Below are 22,091 nucleotides of genomic sequence, written 5' to 3'. Positions count from 1 at the left end.
GAGGTCAAGCATTTGAGAATCATCTCATTCAATGTCCTTGTTCCCCCCCCCTCCGATAAGATGAATGGTGACAGTGCCTGCCCAATCGATCAAAAACTCAAAGGGACAATTAAATGCTGGGCAGAATATTCTAACGATTCCCATTCCTGCAAATGTCAAACATGCTGACAAAATGCATAGTGACCAGCAAGTGATCTGACCATGATAAAGGAGTGAACCACAATGTCCATCTTCACATCCCCTACCATCTTCTCTCAGATGAAAGCCAGATCTGTGTGCCTTTATACAACGGGTACAATACTGCCTGCAACAAGTCCATGGAGGCCATAAAATCACGAACCTACCCAGATTCCATACCAAGGACATAGCCATTGAAATCTCCTAGCACTAGAGGTTCCACACCAGTCTATTTATGAGATCTAGAAACTCAAGTACAGTGATTGCTGGGCTCCAATTTGATCCTCTGGACCAATGTTATAAAGAGACCCCCACCCCACCCAGTCATCCATATTCAACATCTGGTCAAAGGCAAAGTTTGGAGGAAAAAAACACCATCTCCTTCATCTACAGCAACCAGAGCTTTTTTCTGAGATGCAGGCCAAATCTGCATGCTCATTGTGGATAGGTGTGGTGGTCTAATTGTGCATTTAACCAACAACAGCCTGAGATCAAGATGACTTAAGGATCAGGCTATCCAGGAACAAGTTAGATGGGTTAAAAAGATTGGAACCAGATTGCTGGTCCCTTTTCTCCTAAAAATGACCCACCCAACATCTCCCATCACATTTTCCTCTATCTCTCATGGATACCAATTCCGTAACATTTTCACCTTTCTGTGGCTTTCCAATCTCTCCCATATTTTCCCACTTTTGACTCACACTAAATCCAGAGGGTGTCCTCACCATCATTGTTTTATTCCATCTTCTTCCACAGTCTCAATTTGCTTTCTGTTCCCCACCTTCCCACTCTTACATAGTCGGCAATGCACAAAATGGCCATCTCCATCTCCATTCTCTCCTCGCTGTTTCCACTTCCAAACCATGTGTTCTTCCTTTTGCTGTCATACTTATATAGCCCTTCTTAAACGTCTGCTACTTCTCCTTCATCCTTCATGTATAAAGCTTGAGGGGACCAGGGAAGAGAGTTTCCCTCTCTAGGTTAGTCCAATCCGAGTTTCAGATTTGACATCATTAGGGAATGAGGATAGCATATTTTATGTTTATTGTGGTCAAAAGATTTGACTAGAAAGCTTTAACAGCTTTCAGAGGTCCTATATTATAGATAGCCAGGTGCTAAGTCTTCTGGTTGAAGTTGGGCTTTAGACAGCAGTTGGGTTTGTGCTGCTGAATCAGCCTCCCATTGTGCAGTGACACCCCTACTTGATTCTGTGGCAGGGTTGACAGTGAAATCACCAACACTTATAGTTCTTTGTGACTTCAGTCTGCCCCAGAAAACAAGAGTCTGGTGCATCTGAGGAGTTCATGGGCACCATGACAATCACAGACTTGATCCAAGTCATCCAAGACTTGATACACACTAAGATGAAACATTAGATCTGGTTTGGGTTGGAGCAGTTGCAACATGTCCTGTAGAAGAACATTATCTTCAGCCCCTTATTATGGTCAGATCACTCTCTGATTGCTTTCCATCTTGCCAATGCCCCATCATCCCCAAATAATATCTATGCATGGCATTAAAGGCAACAACTAGCACTTTGAATTGCATTTGGAAGGAACCTAGGGGAAGGATATTCTATGTATAACCTATTGAGCTCCAGAGGAAGATATAAATCTAGCAATAAACATAATAAGGAAAGAGTTAGGGTAAACCCCTCACCATATCTACTGATTCTTCCCCTATTTTTGAATTAAGGCTACAAAGTGGTTGAAGATTGTATTCCTCACCTTCCTTGTCTCATCTATGTTGCTTTTATCTTTTAAAGGCTGGAACTACAGTAAGACCAAACTATTATGGGCCAAGTGGAGCTGATTTGGGGTGCCTTCTCCTTGATGATTCTGGGGGCCCTTATCAGCATGTGCATGAAATGTCAACAAACTGGTAAGGTTTTAATCCCTTACTTTGATTAGCTGAGATCTGAAACCCAGATTAAACATAATTTGGCAGTTGAAATGCCATATATGTGTTCATAAATAAAGTAAAGTAAAGTAAAAGATTTTAGTCCGCTAGTCGTTGCCAAATATAGAGGGCAGGTTTGATCTCTGTTTCAAGGCCATTGAGCCAGTGCCGTCTGATGACATTTCTGCAGCCATGTGGCTAACATGACATCATGGAGCACTGTTACCTTCCCGCCGTAGTGTTACCTATTTATCTATTTGTATTTGCATGCTTTCAAACTGCTCGATTGGCAGGAGTTGGGGTAAGGATGGGAGCTCACCCTACCATCACATGGAGCTCAGGTGTCGAACGTGGGCTGCTGGCTTTCCAGCTGACAAGCCCAGTGTTTTAACTGCTGAGCCACCGCACCGCCCATATATTTGTTCATAGGGATAATAAATTGCAACCAATCTCAAATACATAGTACAGATCTCAGTAATCTCTTATAAAGACAAAGCAGTGGATAAGAATTCACATGTTCACTAAGCCGTGTTACAAAAGCACGGATGTTCAAGCAACGTTTCACCCATCTTAAAATGGTATGATGATCTTCTCCAGCTCCCAACTCTGCAAATATACTTGAATTGAATTGATCTTCCTTTTTTCATCTCCCCTCTATTACTTCTTTAGTGGTTATTGCTCCTTTTTTTCCCTTATAATTACATTTTAGCTCTTAAAACTCTCTCCTGTTTCTGTTTCTTCTCCATCTTCAGGGAGTAAACAGGAGAAGGCAAATGTGGACAACCAGAGAACTCGGTAAGTAGGGATCATTTTCACTGTCTTTCCGAGATTGCAGTCCCAATGGAATGAGATGAATCCCAATGCAGTTTGAACTTTGGGGGCGCTCAACACTTTAAGAGACCAATCAAAAAAGCAACCAGTACAAAGCACCTCCATGAACACCAGCTAGCCATCAGAAGACATGACAACAGCTCTTTCATCTCATAATGTATGGACAGACTCAGCGGTGGGTTCCACATATTCTTACTTCTGGTTTGCCCCACATGTGCACGCTTGCTTTGCGCGTGGATGCCTTTTGCGCATGCGCCCAGCCTAGAAAATGTGGCTAAATAGGACAGCATTATGTCAGGGTAGGTAGCTGGGCCCACCCACAGTCGCCGCTACCAGTTCGCCTGAACTGGTACGAACCAGCTGAATACCACCTCTGCACAGACTCAAGCAGAGGGTCCATTGGGAAACTATTGGCATTTTAGACTTAGCCAGATCCAACAGTACAATCTACAACCACTCACTTAGCCACCACAAAGTAACTTATGACTGTTTTTACTCTTATGACTGTTGCAGCATCCCATGGTCAGGTGATCAAAATTTGGACGTTTGGCAACTGGCATGTTTTATGAGAGTTGTAGTGTCCAGGGGTCATGTGATCACCTTCTGACAAGCAAAGCCAATGGGGAAGCCAGATCCACTTAACAACTATGTTACTAACTTAACAACTGCAGTGATTCACTTACAGTGATGGCAAGAAAGGTTAATAGAATGGGATAAAACTTAACAACTGTCTTGCTTAGCATCAGAAATTGTGACTGTAAGTCGAGGACTGCCTGTACTAGAGAACCCCTGGAAGTTTGGCATTCAGATAAATCAGCTATTAGTAGACACACAGAAATAAACCGCATTTGCACAGCATTCAAAAGAGACAACAAAAAAAAACTAGGAAGGAAGCAAAAGGATTAGAGCATCTCTCCTTCAGCAGCCAACACTTAGATAAGCAGAGATCAATACGAGAGAAACAAGCAGAAAACAAGACGATCAATGAACCACCAAGGAGGAAACCACACTCTCACCAAAATGGCAGGGCAAACTACTGGATATAAACAGGCAACAAATCCCACACTTACTCACACTGATGATGTTACCTAGTTCGGTACTAAGGTGTCTTCAAGCAAACAAGCTCAGAGAGCACTGTTGTGGCTCCATTGCCTGAGCCTGGGCTATCGACAGATGCAGACTCTGAGAGTGAGGGAGAGGAGTTGGCAAGGCCTCCCTCTCCAGGACCCTCCTCTCTGGCAATGCCTCCGGAGGACACCGAAGGCCAAAAGATAGACTCAGAGCCAAGCATGTCCCCGCAGCCACAGGTGGACAGCGACGAAGGAGATAAGTGCTGGCTGGACCCTTGGCAGAGGCGCAGGGAGAAGCGTGCGCAGCAGAGGGGAAGGCGTGCCAGAGATTAGCTGAGTCACTGGACCACACCCCACAGGGTATAAATGTGGGTGTGGTGGCCGGTTCAGTTTGTGACAAGCAAAAACTAGAAATAATCCATGATCTCTGCATTACTGGACTTCTGCCTGCCTTGTCGGACTGCATTTGGACTAATCCTTGTATTGCAGAAACTTTGCCTGCTTTATCGGAATGCTTGCAGTCTAATCTTTGTTTTGTGTGAGTAAAGTCTGAATTGGCAGCTAGCCACTAGGTTGCTGCCAGCTTTATCTTCAAAGATTTTGTTGTGTGCCTTATTAACTCCGGGCTGTCTGTGGGGGTGCGTGTGTGGGATGGGGACAGAACAAGCACTAAGAGCGCCATTATCCAATTCAATTCAGTTTATTACAGTCATAGATCAGAGACCAGAACAAATAAAAACACTCAGTGAATAACCAATTAAAAATTCTAGAATAAAATAATAAATAACAGATAAATATTGAATTGAACCCCATTATTCTAAATCTCTTGCTGGTGGTATATGACCAAGGGCAGGAGGTAAAATTTTACAACTACAGTTAGAAGATTAAAAAGACTCTAAAACCATAGAGAGCCACAGTATGAGTGTTTGACCTATAGGAATAAAAAAACCTGGTCTGATTTAAGGCTGCTTTCTCTGAACTGGAGGTGAGCAACTTGTACACCTCAATATAATTTCAAACATTCCGAGTGAGGAAGGAAGGAGAAAAAAGCAGGGGTGAAACTTCCGCGCACCATCTTCACGTCCGATTTTAGACCCTCTGCGCATACACAAAACCTGTGCATGTGCAGAAGGTCAAAAACAGGTTACTTCCTGGTTAAAATCAGGAAGTAACAACATTCGGGCGGGTGGGCGGAGCCTTGCGCTGCCACCGCTACCGGTTCACCAAACCATGTACCACCACCGCTACTGGTTCACCTGAACTGGAGTGAACCAGTAGCATTTCACCCCTGGAAAAGAGGGTGATGTCAACTCGCGAAGCATTCCTGTCCTGCTCTCGAATTGTCATAGGCAAGGAGGACAGGGAATTGAGCCTTGCAGCTGCATCGAGGAACTTGCATTTCAGTCAAAACAAAGCACATTCCAGCTGGCAACGTCAAGGTCATCTCCATGGATATCCACAGTGGCTGGAGGGAGTGACGTCTACAACCCGCAAAATTGCTTTTTTTGGGGAATGTGACTGATGACACCTTGGGGGGAGGGGAAACAGGGTCAGAGACAAGGCGTGAATTAAGTGAGGTCAGAGTTGGCTTCATTTGGTCTGACATGAAGCTCCTAATAAATAACTGGATTTCTTTTGAAGCTTGGCTTGAGGCTCATGATTTAATTAGGGCATCGGCTGGAACCCTGACAGGTGTTGCAAAGAGGGGTAGTCTGCCCCAAATGTACTGAGTTTTCTTCTTGCATTTGACCAAGCTTGGTTGGCAACCCAATCCAAAGAGTTCCAAAAGTACTTTTTCAGGAGGCAACTGGACTTTCTTCGTTTGTCCTTGAAGACATTTCACTACTCATCTTAAAAGCTTCTTCAGTTCTGAGAAGCAAAATGTCTTTAAGGAAAAACAAAGAAAGTTCAGCTGCCTGTTGAAAAAGCACCTTTGAGACAACCATGACCCGGATGACTGGGAATCTCCATGGACACTGATCCGAAAGAGTTGGCTCCAACCTGGGAGTCCTCCACTGGAAAAGATAAGTGGTAAACATCAACAGCCCCTGTGTGCAGCTGAAAAACCACAACTCTCTTTATCTTATAATATAATTTTGGGTTACTACTTCTCACCATTCCCATGGCCTATTTTGAGCAGAAAGAATCTTCCTTGCCTTGGCATTTCTGCTGCACTGTAAATTAATCCCTCTTCAGTTTGTCTTAGCCATGAAATAATAAACTTATCCTGGACTTTGGGGGACATGAGAAACCCTGGAACTGTGAACAGACACTAAAAGAGGCAGTTGCTAAACAAGGACTACCTGTAGGAGACAATAAATGGTCAATTCATTGCTAAGAACGATCAGATCCTCGTGAAATAGGATTCAATGGGATGGCGTCCTCCCAGTTTCTCTTTATAGGCAACCTCACAAAAATTAGGATTGATAAATTCGTTGTTTATTAAGACATTCTAATTTTTTTTTTTTTTTGGACTCCTGGACATTAAAAATATTTTCCCTGATTTTTTTTTTCCAGGTGGGAAGACCGACAGGGTTGTGATCAAGGTCCCTATTTAAGTAAGTGCCTGTTGCTCCTCTTTCTCCTCCCCCGCCCCCATTTTAGAGGAGGTGAACAAGTATTCTCTCAGCCGCAGTTTTATTTTGCAAACAGCGGAAGAAGCTTTGTGGTCAAGTAGAAAATGGAGTTGTGGCCAGAAAGTAATGCACACCCCAGCCATCAGTGGAAGTCAGGTCCAGAAATAACAGTGAGGGTCTGATCCGAGGGACCAGTTACAAGCAGAAAGAACCAGCTGGAATTCCTTTCTGTATTAGGGATCTATTGGATCAAACCAGTGGTAGGATTCAAATAATTTAACAACCTGTTCTCTGCCCTAATGACTGGCTGGGTGGGCGTGGCCATGGTGGGTGTGGCCAGGGGGGGTGACAGGCAGCATTCGGCCTCCTGCACTGCCCTGGGGCGCAAAAACAGGCTGCGGGGGTGGGTGCGCCACCTCCATGCTCCATTTTGGGCCTAGTAGGCCTCCCTGCAGCCTCCTGGGAGCGAAAACAGGCTGTGGGGGGCCGTGCTGCACACACACACCATGTCCTGTTTTGGGCCTAGGAGGCCTCCGTGAAGCCTCCTGGGTGCGATAATGGGCCATGGAGGGGCACGCTACACACACACCCGCTCCCCATTTTGGGCATTGTAGACCTCCCTGCACTCACCTGGGAGCCAAAATGGGGCGCATGGGGACTCCTGGAAGGGGCAGGGAGGGGAGGAGCCAGCCAGAAATTTAACTATTGGTTCACCCGAACCGGCTGAATCCCACCACTGGATCAAACCAGAGACTAAGAAAGACACATAGTATGCAGACTGGATCTTGGTGGAAGGAAGGAAGATTTGTATCTGTTAGAGATACGACTCATGTACCCAGACTGATACCGTACTTAAGTGAACAGTATTAGAACTGTACTTAAGTGAACCAATCCTTTTTGGATTATAATTTGCCTCATTTCTCATGTAACAGAAGCTGAATGGTTGGAATTTGAAATCTGCTTCCTTTAAAACATTTACAAAAATATTTCTTTTCTCAGGTTCTGTGTCAAAAGAGTCACAGATGAAAGAGACATACCATACGCCAAAACAAAGGTAGCTTGCACAATAATAGCCATGGAATATTTTGGTGCCCTCAAATTTACAGAAGTCGAATATCCTGCAGTTAATCCAATATAATTGTAGGGTCCAAATTTGGGGAGAAGGGGCTTCATTATTTTGGGAGGTGAGGTTCCTACTTCTTAGTTAAACATCCACAGTAGTTAGCAAATCATAATAATTCTCAGTGAGAGCAGAATCAAGAAAACTGAATTGGAAAAAATAATAACATATTGAAATCAAAATAGACAGATTATGGAAAAGATTCTACAAAATCATTGCTACAGTTAGGTCTGCCCTAAGGAGAAAAACGTGAATTTTTACAATAGTGATATTTTGGCTAGAATAATTTTGAATTTGCAAAAAAATAAAATAAAATAGAAATAAAAATCATCCTTGCTGGGCCTATAACGATGTTCTATCTTAAGATGTTATTTGGATAATTGCTAGGTTCCTGTCTGGACCTTGAATTTCCAAAGACTATCAGTCAAATAGGTGATTCTTTTTGTTTCTTTTTTGTACTGTATTAGAGATAGAAATAACAGAGGTTGGTTGTTTCTAGCAGGTGGGCTACATTTTCCTTAACAGATTAACAGAGTTGGAACAGTGATGGGTTTCAAATTTTTTTACTACTGGTTCTGTGGGTGTGGCTTGGTGGGCGTGGCATGGCATGGCTTGGTGGGTGTGGTTTGGTGGGCGTGGCAGGGGAAAGATACTGTAAAATCTCCATTCCCATCCCACTCCAGGGGAAGGATACTGTAAAATCCCCATTTCCTCCCGGTCAGCTGGAACTTGGGAGGCAGAGAATAGATGGGGGCGGGACCAGTCAGAATTTTTACTACCGGTTCTCCGAACTACTCAAAATTTCCGCTACCAGTTCTCCAGAACTGGTTAGAACCTGCTGAAACCCACCTCTGGAAGGGACCTTATAGGTCATCTAGTCCAACTCCCCTCTCAAGCAGGAGACCCTATACCATTTCTGACAAATGGCAGTCCAATCTTTTCTTGAAAGTCTCAAGTGATGAAGCTTTTTTTTGATATACCTTTTTTTTGTATAGGAGCAACCAGTGGTGGGATTCAGCCAGTTCGCACCTATTCGGGAGAACCGGTTGTTAGAAGAAATCATATTTTGTTTTGTTTTTCACTTTACAGGGCTAATCCTGTAAGGAAGGCAGGAAGGAAACATTCTGGTGTTGTTTCTAGCTTTAACTTTATTACCCTGCTTACAGAAACTGCCTCTCTGGTTAACCCTTATTACATTGTAACAGCTAAGGTGCTTCGCCCATAGACGCGAGTGATGTTGAATTGGCCATGACCACTGAGCCACACCTACCCAGCTGGTCATTAAGGCAGAGAACCGGTTGTTAAATTATTTGAATCCCACCACTGGGAGCAACCAAAGACTCAAAATCTAACACTCACAGAGATATTGGATGCAAATGAGATCCAATAAAAGCAGAAAGAATGTGTTCCTTCCCTTGACCGGGTCATCTATAAGAGTAATCAGTATATTTTCCTTCTTGTACCCTGAACTGAACCCAGATTGAAAGGGATTTTGAATAAGTGCTTCATTTCAGAGTCCTCTATAACTGCCATTCTATCACCTTGACCTCCAAATAATTGGAACAAGGCACGGTTCTTTACCTCCCTCCTGATAAGTCTCTAGATAAAGTTTGGCAGATCTTGCCTATTGCATTGCATTGCTTTTTTTTTTACTTCTGCTGAGCAACTGTCATGGTTTCATTTCTAAATCTATCCTTTTTAGCAAAAGCAGAAAACTCTCCAGCTTTAATGACCTTGGTAAGTATAGTGCTGACCAGGGGTGGGTTCTACTTAACTTTACTACCGGTTTGCAACGGGAGCGCGCACGCAGATCACCCACGATGACGTTGTGGTGGGTGGGCGGAATCTCCCGCCGGTTTTACTACCAGTTCTATAGAACCGGACCGAACCGGGAGCAACCCACCACTGGTGCTGACCATTTCTTGATTAAAATAGCTGTGGGGGTAAAGTGGCTGGATTGCAGTACTGCAGGCTTACTCACTGCTCACTGCTAGGAGTTCGATTCTGACCAGCTCAAGGTTGATTCAGCCTTCCATCCTTCCGAGGTGGGTAAAATGAGGGCCCAGATTTTTGGGGGCAATAGGCTGACTTTGTAAAACCGCTTAGAGAGGGCTGTAAAGCACTGTGAAGTGCTATATAAGTCTAAGTGCTATTGCTATTGCTAAACTCCAAAAGTTGGAACAGCTCTGCATTCTTGCTGTATTTTGCATGAAACATACTTTCACAAAAGACGAAATTGGAACTTCTGAGTCCATGGATATCATAGATGGAAGAAGCAGTAGGAGCAAGCATAGTTTGACTCCTTCTTCTTTGTGGCAACCCCTGAGATATTGGAACACTGCTATCCTGTCTCCCCTAGTCCTTCTCTTCATCAAACTAGACATACCCAGTTCCTGCAACCGTTCTTCATATGTTTTAGCCTCCAGTCCCCTAATCATCTTTGTTGCTCTTCTGCACTCTTTCTAGAGTCTCAACATCTTTTTTACATTGTGGCAACCAAAACTGACTGCAATATTCCAAGTGTGGCCTTACCAAGGCATTATAAAGTGGTATTAACACTTCACGTGATCTTGCTTCTATTTATAAATCATTTATAAACAATTTTATTTCATGTATTTACAACTGCCTACCTTGCCAGTGTTGGTGGTGGCATGGTTTTCTCCTTGATAGTTCCTTGATTACTTGTTTTCTGCTAAATTGTTCGTCTGGTGAGTCCCAATCCATCATGAGGTCGTGAAGCGAATCTGACTTCTCCCATTGGCTTTGCGCGCTGGAAGCCAGCTGGGAAGGTCGCAAGTAATGATCACATGACACAGGGACGCTGCAACTGTCATAAGTACATGTTGGTTGCCAAGCACCCAAATTTTGATCATGTGAGCATGGGGCTGCCACAACGTTTGTTAAAGTGAGGACCGGTGATGAGTCACTGTTTTCAGTGCTGTTGCAACTTCAAATGGGCACTAAACAAATGCTTGTAAGTTGAGAACTACCGATATAAGGAAGCAAATTCCACACTTCCTAGAACTGATGAGGTTACTTAGTAATGAGATAAGGAACTATCTGCAAAATAAATATCTTTACTTACTTACTAAGCAAGTAAACAGCTAAGCTCAGAGAGTAGAAGGACTCCACAGTTCAGCCTTGAGTTACAGATAATTTCTTCTACTGATTTTTGCACTGGCAGAAGTTTGACCTATTGTAGATTATTTTAAATGTAGCTTTCAGTTCTTATATTTTACGGGCTGGTGGATCGTTTTAAAAAAATACCTGGCGCTGAAGTCTGTCTGGCTTGCTTAAATTTGGATCTACTACAGGTAATCCTCGACTTACGACCACAATGGAGCCCATCATTGCCATTGTTAAGTGAGACATTTGTTCAGTGAGTTTTGCCCCATTTTACGACTGCAGTTGATAAGTTAGTAACCCAGTTGTTAAGTGAATCTGGCTTCCCCATTGACTTTGCTTGTCAGAAAGTCACAAAAGGGGATCCCACAACCCCGAGACAAAACAACGGTGTCAGCCTCTGCTTTTATATTGCTTATTTATGACAAACTGTCATAAATAAAGGCTCACAAGAGCCTTGATAGTACAGTGGTCTAAGCACCCTGTTATTAACACAGCTGCCTGCAATTACTGCTGGTTCGAATCTCTCCAAGGCTCAAGGTTGACTCAGCCTTCCATCCTGTCTAAGGTAGGTGAAATGAGGACCCAGTTTGTGGGGGCAATAAGCTGACTTTGTATAAATATACAAAAGTATGAAGGCTATTGCTTAACGCATTGTAAGCCGCCCTGAGTCTCCGGAGAAGGGCGGCATATAAATCAAATTAAAAAAAAAAAAAATGAACCAGTTGCCAAGCATCTGAATTTTGATCGGATGATCAATCTGCAAAGGTTGTAACCGTGAAAAACAACCATAAGTCACATTTTTCAGTGCTGTTTGTAGGGTCACTAAACAAACTGTTGTAAATTGAGGACTACCTGTAATCGATTTTCAGCCACTTGGATGTTCAGGTTTACCTTGCATACCACAAGCAATTTATCTACCTGATCTATTAATCCATACATTGTCTTTTCAGAGGACGATTCTCACTCTCAAACAGAGGATGATTCTACTTATATGTAAGTTTTCTATCAATATAATCTTTGGGGCAGTGGTGAAATCCAATTTTTTTTACTACTGGTTCTGTGGGCGTGGCTTGGTGGGCATGGTGTGGCTTGGTGGGCGTGGCTTGGTGGGTGTGGCAGGGGAAGGATACTGCAAAATCTCCATTCCCACCCCACTCCAGGGGAAGGATACTGCAAAATCCCCATTCCCTCCCCACTCCTGGGGGAAGGATATTGCAAAATCTCCATTCTCACCCCACTCTGGGGCCAGTCATAGATGGTATTTGCCGGTTCTCCGAACTACTCAAAATTTATGCTACCGGTTCTCCAGAACCTGTCAGAACCTGCTGAATTTCACCCCTGCTTTGGGGTCTTTAGTTGGAATTTTTACCATTTTAGGCATATGGATAAATTAATTTTTACTGGTGACCACTGTAATCCTCACTTCCAAAAGCCGTGGTCCATCTTCATAGAGTTTACAGAATTAACAAACCTATATATTACCATAAAAGGGCTTGTTAAAACTAACAAACTTGAAGTTAAGGTCAGGTTCAATTTAATGGTGAGGGAATGTCAAAATCACAGGGAAGTAGTACCAAAGTCCCCTAACCTCACCTTCTGTGAGTAGCCTTTCCTAGAAATCACAATGGCTGTGCTGGCTGCAAATTCTAATTCCATAATCCAAGGTATCTGGAAGGCTCTGCTACATTAAGATCCATCGTATTCCTACTTAACTTGGAAAAATCATTTCTAAATAAGGTCACTGTTGTCTTTTTTCTTCCTATCCCCTTTTTGTTTTATACTATTGTTAAAGGGACATGGTGGCTCAGTGGCTAAGATGCTGAGCTTGTCGATCGAAAGGCAGTTCGAATCCCTAGTGCTGCATAACGGGGTGAGCTCCCATTACTTGTCCCAGCTTCTGCCAACCTAGAAGTTTAAAAGCACGTAAAAAATGCAAGTAGAAAAATAGGGACCACCTCTGGTGGGTAGGTAACAGCGTTCCGTGCGCCTTCGGCGTTTAGTCATGCCGGCCACATGACCACGGAGACGTCTTCGGACAGCGCTGAAACAGAGATGAGCTCCGCCCCCTAGAATCGGGAATGACTAGCACATATGTGAGAGGGGAACCTTTACCTTTACCTTATTGTTAGAGTGGTTACTCTCATCGTAGAGAGCCTCAAAAAATCGTTGCTCAGATTTCTTGTAAGACATATTAGGGAAGAGAATCATCTCTTCCCTAATATGAATTTAACCATCTCCTAAGCTTTCTGATTCTCTTGTAGAACCATAAAGCATCCTTCTCTAGCCAAACATCTTGTGTGTGAATGTGAGTGTTTCAGCTTCACCTTCCAGAATTCATTCATTCAATTTGGCACCAGGTTGGTGGAAAGCTGTGCAAAACCTCCCTTCCAGGCCAAGAGAAAATTTTGATTGCAGAACAAATGATGCAAAGAGGCAGTGGGTGCCTCTTCACTGGATGTTTTCAAGCAGAAGTTAGACGATTGCCTGTCTGAGATGCTCTGATTAATTTGATGGCACCTTCCAACTTCTATGGAGCACCACAATCCGGAGAGGATATGTAGAAAAGAATTTCTGGGCAATAGCACCTGTATCCTGAAGTCTTGCTTTGGCTCCTGTTGTGTAGCTATTGGGTTGCCTGTCAAAGCTCTTTTAAAATTGGCTCCTCAGCTTTCAAATTAGATTGATTTTCTTACCTTAGCTCAGCCTTCTGTCATCTGCTTCTCTTCGAATATGTTGCAGCTGTAAATTCCAGAGTTTCCAACTGTTAGCAGTGATGGCTGGGCATGTTGAAAGGTTCAGTTGCAATGTACCCAGGAGATGGCAGATGGTGTAATTTATAATTTGCCTTTGCTTTTTTTATTTTGCAGGTTAGAGCATGCTTGGGTATGAAAGGAGATCTAAGAGTTATTTACACCTGATGAAGATGGGGGAAGTTTGAATCCCCATTCAGACTTGATAGCTCAGGCTGAGTGATTTTTGTTCAGCATTTTATCTTAGACCTATTTTGTAGGCTTGTTGAGAAAATAATTTTGATATGATCTGGGACTCTTTGAAAAAGGATACCGCATGTGTGAGAAAGAGCAAATTATTTATGATTCTGTTTGTGGCTTGGGTGGCTCTGATTCAGGATGGGAAATCAACCACAGGCATTGAAATTTCATTGATATTCCATTTTTTTCCAACCCTCTGCTTTCATCCCTTTTCCATTCTAGTGAACCCCTCTCTTCACATCATTACCACAATTGGCAAATAGCCACAGGACTATCGAGTGGTAAGTGGACAAGCCAGGTTAAGTAACCCAGAACCTATAATCCACTAATTTCTGAGGGGTTTTTGGTGCTCTCTGAGCTTGGTTCCTTTCTTGCAGATGTTTTATTATCCAAATTAGGCAGGGGTGTCAAACTCGTGTCATCAGGTGACTATCGCAACTTTTTTCCCTTCACTAAAATGGGGGTAGGCATGGCCAGCATGTGACACATCCGCCATCCGGCCCATGGGCTGTGAGTTTGACACCCCTGAAATTAGGTAACATTATGCCAAACTAGGATGATGTTACTTAGTTTGGGTAATGAAACATCTGCAAGAAACAACCAAGCTTAGAGAGTACCAAGGATCCCTCATTTCAACCCTGAGCTACAAATATTTTCCTTTATTGGTATCCACTCATTTCTGTGTGGCAATTGCACCAAGAGGACCCAGATTGTGAGGGCAATAAGCTGACTTTGTATAAAATATACAAAAGTATGAAGGCTATTGCTTAACGCATTGTAAGCCACCCTGAGTCTTCGGAGAAGGGCGGCATATAAATCAAATTTTAAAAAATAAAGTTATTTTCAATTTTTGTTAACTCCTGGCCTAGGAGGAAAGTACAGGTAATCCTCACTTTACGACTATTCATTTAGCACCTGTTCAAATTTATGGCAATGTTTATTTATTTATTTATGTATTTAGTCAGATTTATATGCCGCCCTTATCCCGCAGGACTCGGGGCGGCTCACAACAATAAAATAACCCGACAATAAATAAGAGTTAAATAATATTAAAACCAATTTAAAATCCCCAATCCCCAAGTTAAAATCCACAACAGATCAGGGAAGTTGGTGAAAAAGCCATGTCTTTAGGTCGGCGCGGAAGGTGTGGAGGTCGGGGGCCATCCGGAGCTCGGTGGACAACCCATTCCAGAGAGTCAGTGCGACCACAGAGAATGCCCTCATCCTGGGGACCACCAGCCGACACTGTCTAGCCGAGGGGACCTGGAGGAGGGCAGCCCTATGTGAGCGCACTGGGCGGTGGGAGACCGGTAGGAGGTGATCCTGCAGATACCTCGGGCCCATGCCATGAAGGGCTTTATAGGTGACTACCAGCACCTTGAAGCGGATCCGGAGGACCACCGGCAACCAGTGCAGCTCGCGCAATAGCAGTGTTATGTGGGAGTAGCGGGACGCACCCATAACTACTTGCGCGGCCGCATTCTGGACCAGTTGGAGCCTCCGGGTGCACCCTAAGGACAACGCCATGTAGAGGGCATTGCAGTAATCCAACCGAGAGATGATGAGAGCATGAGTGACCGTACGGAGGGCGTCCCTATCTAGAAAGGATCGTAACTGGCGCACCAGGCGAACCTGTGCGAATGGCCCCCTTGTCATGATATTGAACAAAGGTCTGCAGTATCCCTGTGGTCATTTGGTCAAAAATTTGGCCTTTTGGCCACTTACAATGCTTCAACTCCCCCGCTTATCTCCCCCCCATCTATGCTTTTCTACCTTTTGCCCACCATGGCTCCTGCTACCCTGACCCTTCCTTGTCATCTTTTTGCTCTTTCCGCTGACCATATATAGCCAGCTTGACCCTTTGCAAGGCAGCTGCTGGCCCCGTGAAGCTTTCTTCCCCAAGTCATGTAAGCCGGTTTCCTCACGAGACTTGGGAAGATGGCCTCAGATAGCCAGCAACTGCCTGGCAATGAGCAAAGGTGTGTGCGTGTTTGGTCAGCAGCAGGAGCAAAAAGCAGTGGGAGGAAAATGGTGAAGGTCAGCAGGGGTGGCAAAGGATAGGGAAGCAGGGGCCTCGGAGTGCAGGGTGGGCTAGGCTGAGGGGGCTGAGGCAGCTTTGCGCCATACAGACAGTGCCTGAAGCTTCCTGGCGCATTGTGGCTTTGTGCTGTGGCTCCTTAGGACGTGTGGCATTACTCCATGCTGCTAGGGCTTCCTCGGGTGCTGTGCAGGGGAGGTATTCACTTAACTTTGCTACCGGTTCACAAATGGGAGCGCACGCGTCACCTCCACGCATGCGCAGAGCGTCAAAAATGGGACGTGATGATGTCTGGGTGGGTGGGCGGAGCCTCCTGCAGCCGCTGCTACCAGTTTTCCCAAACTGGATAGAACCGGCTGAATAGCACCACTGCGGCTTCCTTTCTCCTGACAGCTTTTTCCTTCCATGACTTTTTCTCCTTTGACAGACATCTAACCTTTTTCTCCTCTGTATAACACTTCCCTTCTTCCTCTCCTCTTTGACATGGCCTTCTTCCTCTCTGAAGATGCGAATGATGGGTTGCCTCTCAAGGAGCCTGTTCATACAAAGGTCACCATGGGATGCACATAGTGGGCAAAACCATGATCGTTCTCCTTAGCTGCATTTGGAGAAACATCTGTATAATAGCAGTAGCTCTTAGCACTTAGACTTATATTAGCACTTAGACTTCACAGTGCTTTACAGCTCTCTCTAAGTGGTTTAGAGAGTCAGCCTATTGCCCCCCCCCCATGGAAGGATGGAAGGCTGAGTCAACCTTAAGACGGTGAGAATCGAACTGCCAAACTGCTAGCAGTCAGAATTAGCCTGCAATACTGCTTTCTAACCACTGCCCCATCACCATGTCCAGTGGTTCTTTACTACTTTGATGCTTTTTTTTCAATCTCAGCTTTCCCCCTCTTTTAGATGATGATTCTCATGGATACCAAAATGTGATTGGGACAATCAAAAGCAATCGACGTAAGTTCTTTGGAGAATGTTCCTTTCCTGTATCAAGCCAAATAGTTATCTGTCCCATTCAGTTGCATACTGCTGTTGCCCAATATGACAATCTGCTCTAATCAGGGGTGAAATCCTCTGAAGTCTGCTACCGGTTCTGTGAGTCTGTTATGCTGAGTGCGTGCTTTGCGTGCGCAGCGCTAAAAAAGGAACATTTTGAAGCCTTCCGAGTCTGCAAAGGTAAGTAGAACCGGGGGGGGGGGGGCGGGGGAGAGATCTGCTGTGCCACGCAATTTAGATTCGCTAGAAAGCAGGAAATCTGACGATTCTAGCTAATATAAATCATGCATCACAGCTGATTGTCGCCCAACTGATCGTCGGAAATGCCAGTTTGCTAGAACCAGCTGATTGTCGCCCAACTGATCGTCGGAAATGCCAGTTCGCTAGAACCAGTAGCATTTTTTACTACCGGTTCACCCGAACCGGTCCAAACTAGTAGCATTTCACCCCTGGCTCTAATGTCATGTGAATGCACAGTCTCACATTCCAGTCATATACATTAAAAACTGCTCTAAAGGACTGGGAGATTGTTTCTTCTGGTTTCTATTACAGAAAGCACTTTCCAATGAAGATCTGTGTGATAATATATGTCACTGCGTTTTTTTGTATTTGCCAACTGTGCTTGAACTCTTAAGACTTACCGTAGCTGATCAGAGCTCTTATCTCTAAGCTAACTGCGCATGTCCACATTCTTTCACTTTCTTCTATCTTTCTTTGTTCGCCTGCCAAGAGGTCCGGCAGGAACGCTGCCAAGATGTAATTAATTAGCTAGTAAGATGTTTTTACTTCTTTATAATAAAATGTGTTTATTAGAATATATCTCGGTTTTATTTTCTTAAAGTATACTTCAAGGAAAGGTCACGATCCATTCTCTAATCAAGGTGCAATTACCCAAAAGCATAATGGGATTAATTGCCACCCTGACAATATACCTCAAAACTAAGCATCCCAAACGGTGCTTTTTTCTAAAAAACAACAACTGGACTTCATTTTTTTTCTCCCTTTGATAAAGTTTGCTTCTCATCCAAGAAACTTCTTCAGTTCGGAAGAACTAAAGAAGGTTCTTGGATGAGAAGTGAAACGATTTCAAAGGAAAAAAAAAAACTAAGACAGTCCAGTTGCCTTTTAGGAAAAAAAGCACCTTTGGGAAAACCAGGACCTGTATGATTGAGAACCTCCGTAGACATTCAGTATTAAGCATTTTTCACTTTGCCCAAGGCACTGTGTTCCACTTATGCACCTGCTAAAATCCCACTCACCTGCAGGGATGGAGAGGATGTCAAAAACAGGAAAAATGGTAATAATAAGTGAGGTTAAAAAATTAAGAAATAATAACCTGCTCTTTACATCTCCCTGTCTCTTTTTTTTCTCTAGTTTTGGTAGATGAAGACATCTACGAGAACAACCTAGCAATTCAGATATGGAAGCAGGCACAGATTTCAGGTAAACTCAGCCCCAAGAATCCAAAAGCAGAGTTGTTCAATGGATGAAAAAGGATTGCAATGGTTCTCAACCTTTTTTTCACCACAAACACCCCCGCCCCCTGTAAATGTCTTTTGTGGCCACGGATGCCCAAGACTCAAAATTTAAATTATAACATTTCTTTAAGCCTTCGCGGACCCCCTGTGACGACACTGTGTCCACAAAGAGGTCTGCAGACCACGGGTTAAGAACACCTAATCCAATGATGGCAAAGAGTGCCCAAACCGGAAATAACATGCATGTGCATGCGCCAGAGCGCCTGGAACCCAAAGACCAGCTGGCGTGCATGTGCGCACGCCGGCCAGCTGGTTTTTGGGTTTCCCCGCACTCGCATGCTTCGCGCACGCTGGAGCACCGGAAACCCAAAGATCAGCTGGCCGGCACGCACATACCTGTTTTTTAGCCGTTTTTTCAGACTCTTTTTCAAGCCATTTTCCAGCCTGGTTTTTTGGCTGTTTTGGGATCGTTTTCAGGGCGTTTTTTGGGCCGTTTTCAGGCCATTTTCAGGTGCTCCGGTGCCCGCGAAGAGCAGCTGGCTATGGCGTGTGTGCCCAGAGAGAGGGCTCTGTGGAAGGAAGGAAGAGAAGGGGAGGAGAAGAAAGGTTGTGGCAAAATAAAGAAGGGTAAATGGTAAAAGAGCAGCCCCGAAAAAGTAAAAATCAAAAATGAAAGTTAAAAGATGAATGAAAAATGGTGAATAAATGACTGTACATGTAAATATGTTTATGAGAAATAAAAATGAAAACTTTTTTGGGAAAAAAATAGAGAGGGCTTTGCATGCCACCTCTGGCACACGTACCGTAGGTTCTCCATCACGGAACTAATCTATTACACATAGTTCAACTGAAGCTAATAAATGCTATCAGTGATCTTGGCTAATGAAAGGCTGGGATCTATGACATAAGAAAGGCTGGCATATAGGAGGAGAATAGGAGCTGAATTCAGTATGATTTGAAAGGAGATTTAGGATTGAGGGCACTATTAATAGGAGGTGCTGTCAGGATTAGTTGACATCTTATAGGAGAAAATAACAGAATCCCCAAATCCTTAAACACCTGAAGGTTTTATGGTCTGTATATTATTATTTATAGTGTTGCATTGGTCTCCAACCAATAATGGTGGCAAAGTGATAGAACGTCAGTTGCCTTCTAGTTTTTACCTGGATATTTCAGTACTTCTGTGTAGCCCTAACAAGCTTCTTGTTCTGTTCTGCTTATGCATAATTATTTTCTCTCTCCAGAAAGCGACAGTGTTAATTGTGAAGAAGAATCTATTTACATCAATACAGAACAATATAGCAGGTAATTATGCAGACAGGTCGTGCTCTCCTGCACTGGGAATGATGCCATATGCATGCAGTCATTGTCAATGGGAATCCCTGGTTGTTATGTCTTCTCGTAAGAGATAAAAATAATTCTAATTAATTTAATGCGAAAGTATGTTTTTAGAAAGACTCCGTTTCAAAATCTGGCAAATTCTATTGAAGGACTCTTAAATGTAGTTTCCATTCTAAAACAAAGCAAATTGTTTTCTTTTCGAGCTCTAATCGGTTTTTCTCAACCTCGGCAACTTTCAAATGTGTGGACTTCAACGCCCAGAATTGGGGTTGGGGAATTCTGGGAGTTGAAGTCCACACATCTGAAAGTTGCCAAGGTTGAGAAACACTGCTCTAGTTGAATGATGACATTGGTGAATGTTGTCTGTAGAAAACTAGGTTATTAGAAATCAAAGGTTTTTTTAAAAACTCAGTCAAGATATTGAAATATCAGAGCATGCAATGGAACTAAAGGGATTCAGTGATAGAACTGGGTATAGATAGTCCTTGACTTATGACAGGTCACTCATAAACTGTTCAAAGTTACAACGGATTGCCCCAAAAGATATCTATCACCTGGTTCCAAAGTTCCAAAAATGGCTGCCTACCCCTGCAGTCACGTTACTGTTTTGGACATTTGCCAATCAGCCTATTTGTAGTATCCTGCGGTCACATGGATGCAATTTACATTTTTGCAAAAAAAACCCCAGCATTTACCGTATTTTTCGTAGTGTAAGACACACTTCCCCCCCCCAAAAAGGCTGAAAATTTGGGTAGGTCTTATACTCTGAATGTAGCTTTTTCAAAGCTTTTTTTCAGCCCTAACAAGGCACTAGCGAGTGAAGCCTCCCTCTGACTCTCAGCTGTGCTTTAGAAGCTGTTTTTCAGCCCTAAGGCGCTAGCAAGTGAAGCATCTTCCGAACTTCACCTGCTTTTCTTATTGCTTCTCTCTCCAAAGATCAGCTGTGCTTTAGAAGCTGTTTTTTATCCCCAAGCAGGGGATAAAATGCGCACACGCGCTCAAAACCAGCAAACTAATGTGCTGAAGCTGACCAGACTAAGGACGCTAGCCAGATGAATACCTGGTAGGCAGATTCCCCCCCCCCAATTTTCCTCCCCAAAAACTAAGCTGCATCTTATACCCCGAAATATATAGTACTTCTGGTTCTAGCAACAGCAACAGCACTTAGACTTATATACTGCTCCATAGTGCTTTACAGCACTCTTTGAGCAATTTACAAATTTCAGCATATTGTCCCCAACAATATGGGTCTTCATTTTACCAACCTTGGAAGAATGGAAGACTGAGTCAACTTCGAGTCGGTCAGGATCAAACTGCTGGCAATGGGCAGTTAGCCTGCAATACTGCATTCTAACCATTGCGCTACCATGGCTCCTACAAAACTGTCTACAGTGAACAATAGGTTCACTTAACAACTGCCACAAGAAAAAAATTATAAAATAGGGTCAGTAGCTGATGACCTGCTTTATAACCATCAGGATTTAAGGCCGTAATTGCCAGAATCAGTTATTGTCATAAACTGAGGACTATCTGTATAAGGCAAGACTGTGGTCATACTGCCAATCAGTAGTCATTGTGATTGAGTGCAGGAGATCTGGTAGTATCTTTTCAGATCCACACATTTGTTAATGTAAAAGGGTACTACCAGATTCTTCCTGGTGTTTTGGTTACGAGCTTCCCTCCAAAACCATCTAATGCAGGGGTGTCAAACTCATATTGGGACTTTCCCCCACTTCGCTAAACCGGGCGGGGGACAGGGCCAGCATGTGACACATCTGGCCCGCGGGCCGTGAGTTTGACACCCCTGATCTAATGCGATTTCCATTTGCATTAAAAATACATTTAAACCTCACCCCGAGAATGAAGTGTTACATTTTTATTTTCCCAGTTTTCAAGGTAGAGATGCCCATTTGTAAGAAATTGGTATCCTAAATTTACTTCTTTTTAATGGGTTAACCTGGGATCCAGGCAGTATCTTTCCACCTGTGATTGAAATCTTCAAGGGCCGAAATCCAAAAGGAATGAAAGCATCCCAACACCAACATGCCAGAAGACAGGATAACAACACTGAAATGGCTTACAGGATTGTCTTACCTTGTTCTTTCCACATCTTCCTGGCCCTACTTGTCAGCATCTGTTATTTCTGACTTACTTTGCAGTCCTTAATATAATTTATCGCAATCTCCCAGAGAGTGAATCTTGCTTTGGCAATATTTATGAGGCATGTATGAACTTTAGGATAATTTTTAGAAATCTGCAGAAACGACAAGCCTCCACATTAAACATTAAATAAATAAAATGTGAATAAGTCTCTTGTTTTCATTCCTATATTTGTTTTGGGGATAGATACTCACAGCAACACATTACTGATTATATTATTATAGTTGGATGTGCAGTAAACCAGATATTTAAACTGCATTTGGCATTTGTGTCCACCTATCGAGTCATC

General features: G+C 43.5%; 1 protein-coding gene across 3 annotated transcripts; it reads left to right on the top strand.

The window, feature by feature from the left end:
• The first annotated feature begins 1,882 nt into the window (after nt 1–1,882).
• On the top strand, nt 1,883–21,859 carry LAT2 (linker for activation of T cells family member 2). 3 transcript variants are annotated; one of them, XM_070945704.1, is made up of 11 exons: nt 1,883–2,058; nt 2,829–2,871; nt 6,495–6,535; nt 7,553–7,607; nt 9,376–9,410; nt 11,750–11,792; nt 14,012–14,070; nt 16,731–16,784; nt 18,198–18,266; nt 19,546–19,606; nt 21,615–21,859. In XM_070945704.1, the coding sequence occupies exons 1-11, from the start codon at nt 1,971–1,973 to the stop codon at nt 21,787–21,789; spliced, it is 723 nt and encodes a 240-aa protein (XP_070801805.1). In that variant the 5' UTR covers nt 1,883–1,970; the 3' UTR covers nt 21,790–21,859. The 3 variants fall into 3 exon arrangements, with proteins under 3 accessions (XP_070801805.1, XP_070801821.1, XP_070801813.1); XM_070945720.1 differs by having other exon boundaries at nt 21,611–21,732; XM_070945712.1 differs by lacking the exons at nt 1,883–2,058; nt 2,829–2,871 and adding an exon at nt 2,996–3,082.
• The last annotated feature ends 232 nt before the right edge of the window (nt 21,860–22,091 follow it).

Source organism: Pituophis catenifer, unplaced genomic scaffold (genome assembly GCF_029215685.1).
Source record: "Pituophis catenifer annectens isolate HBS135680 unplaced genomic scaffold, rPitCat1.0.hap2 SCAF_1, whole genome shotgun sequence".
NCBI lineage: Eukaryota > Metazoa > Chordata > Lepidosauria > Squamata > Colubridae > Pituophis > Pituophis catenifer.
Note: the sequence above shows the minus strand (reverse complement) of the source record. Positions and strands in the feature narration are given on the sequence as shown.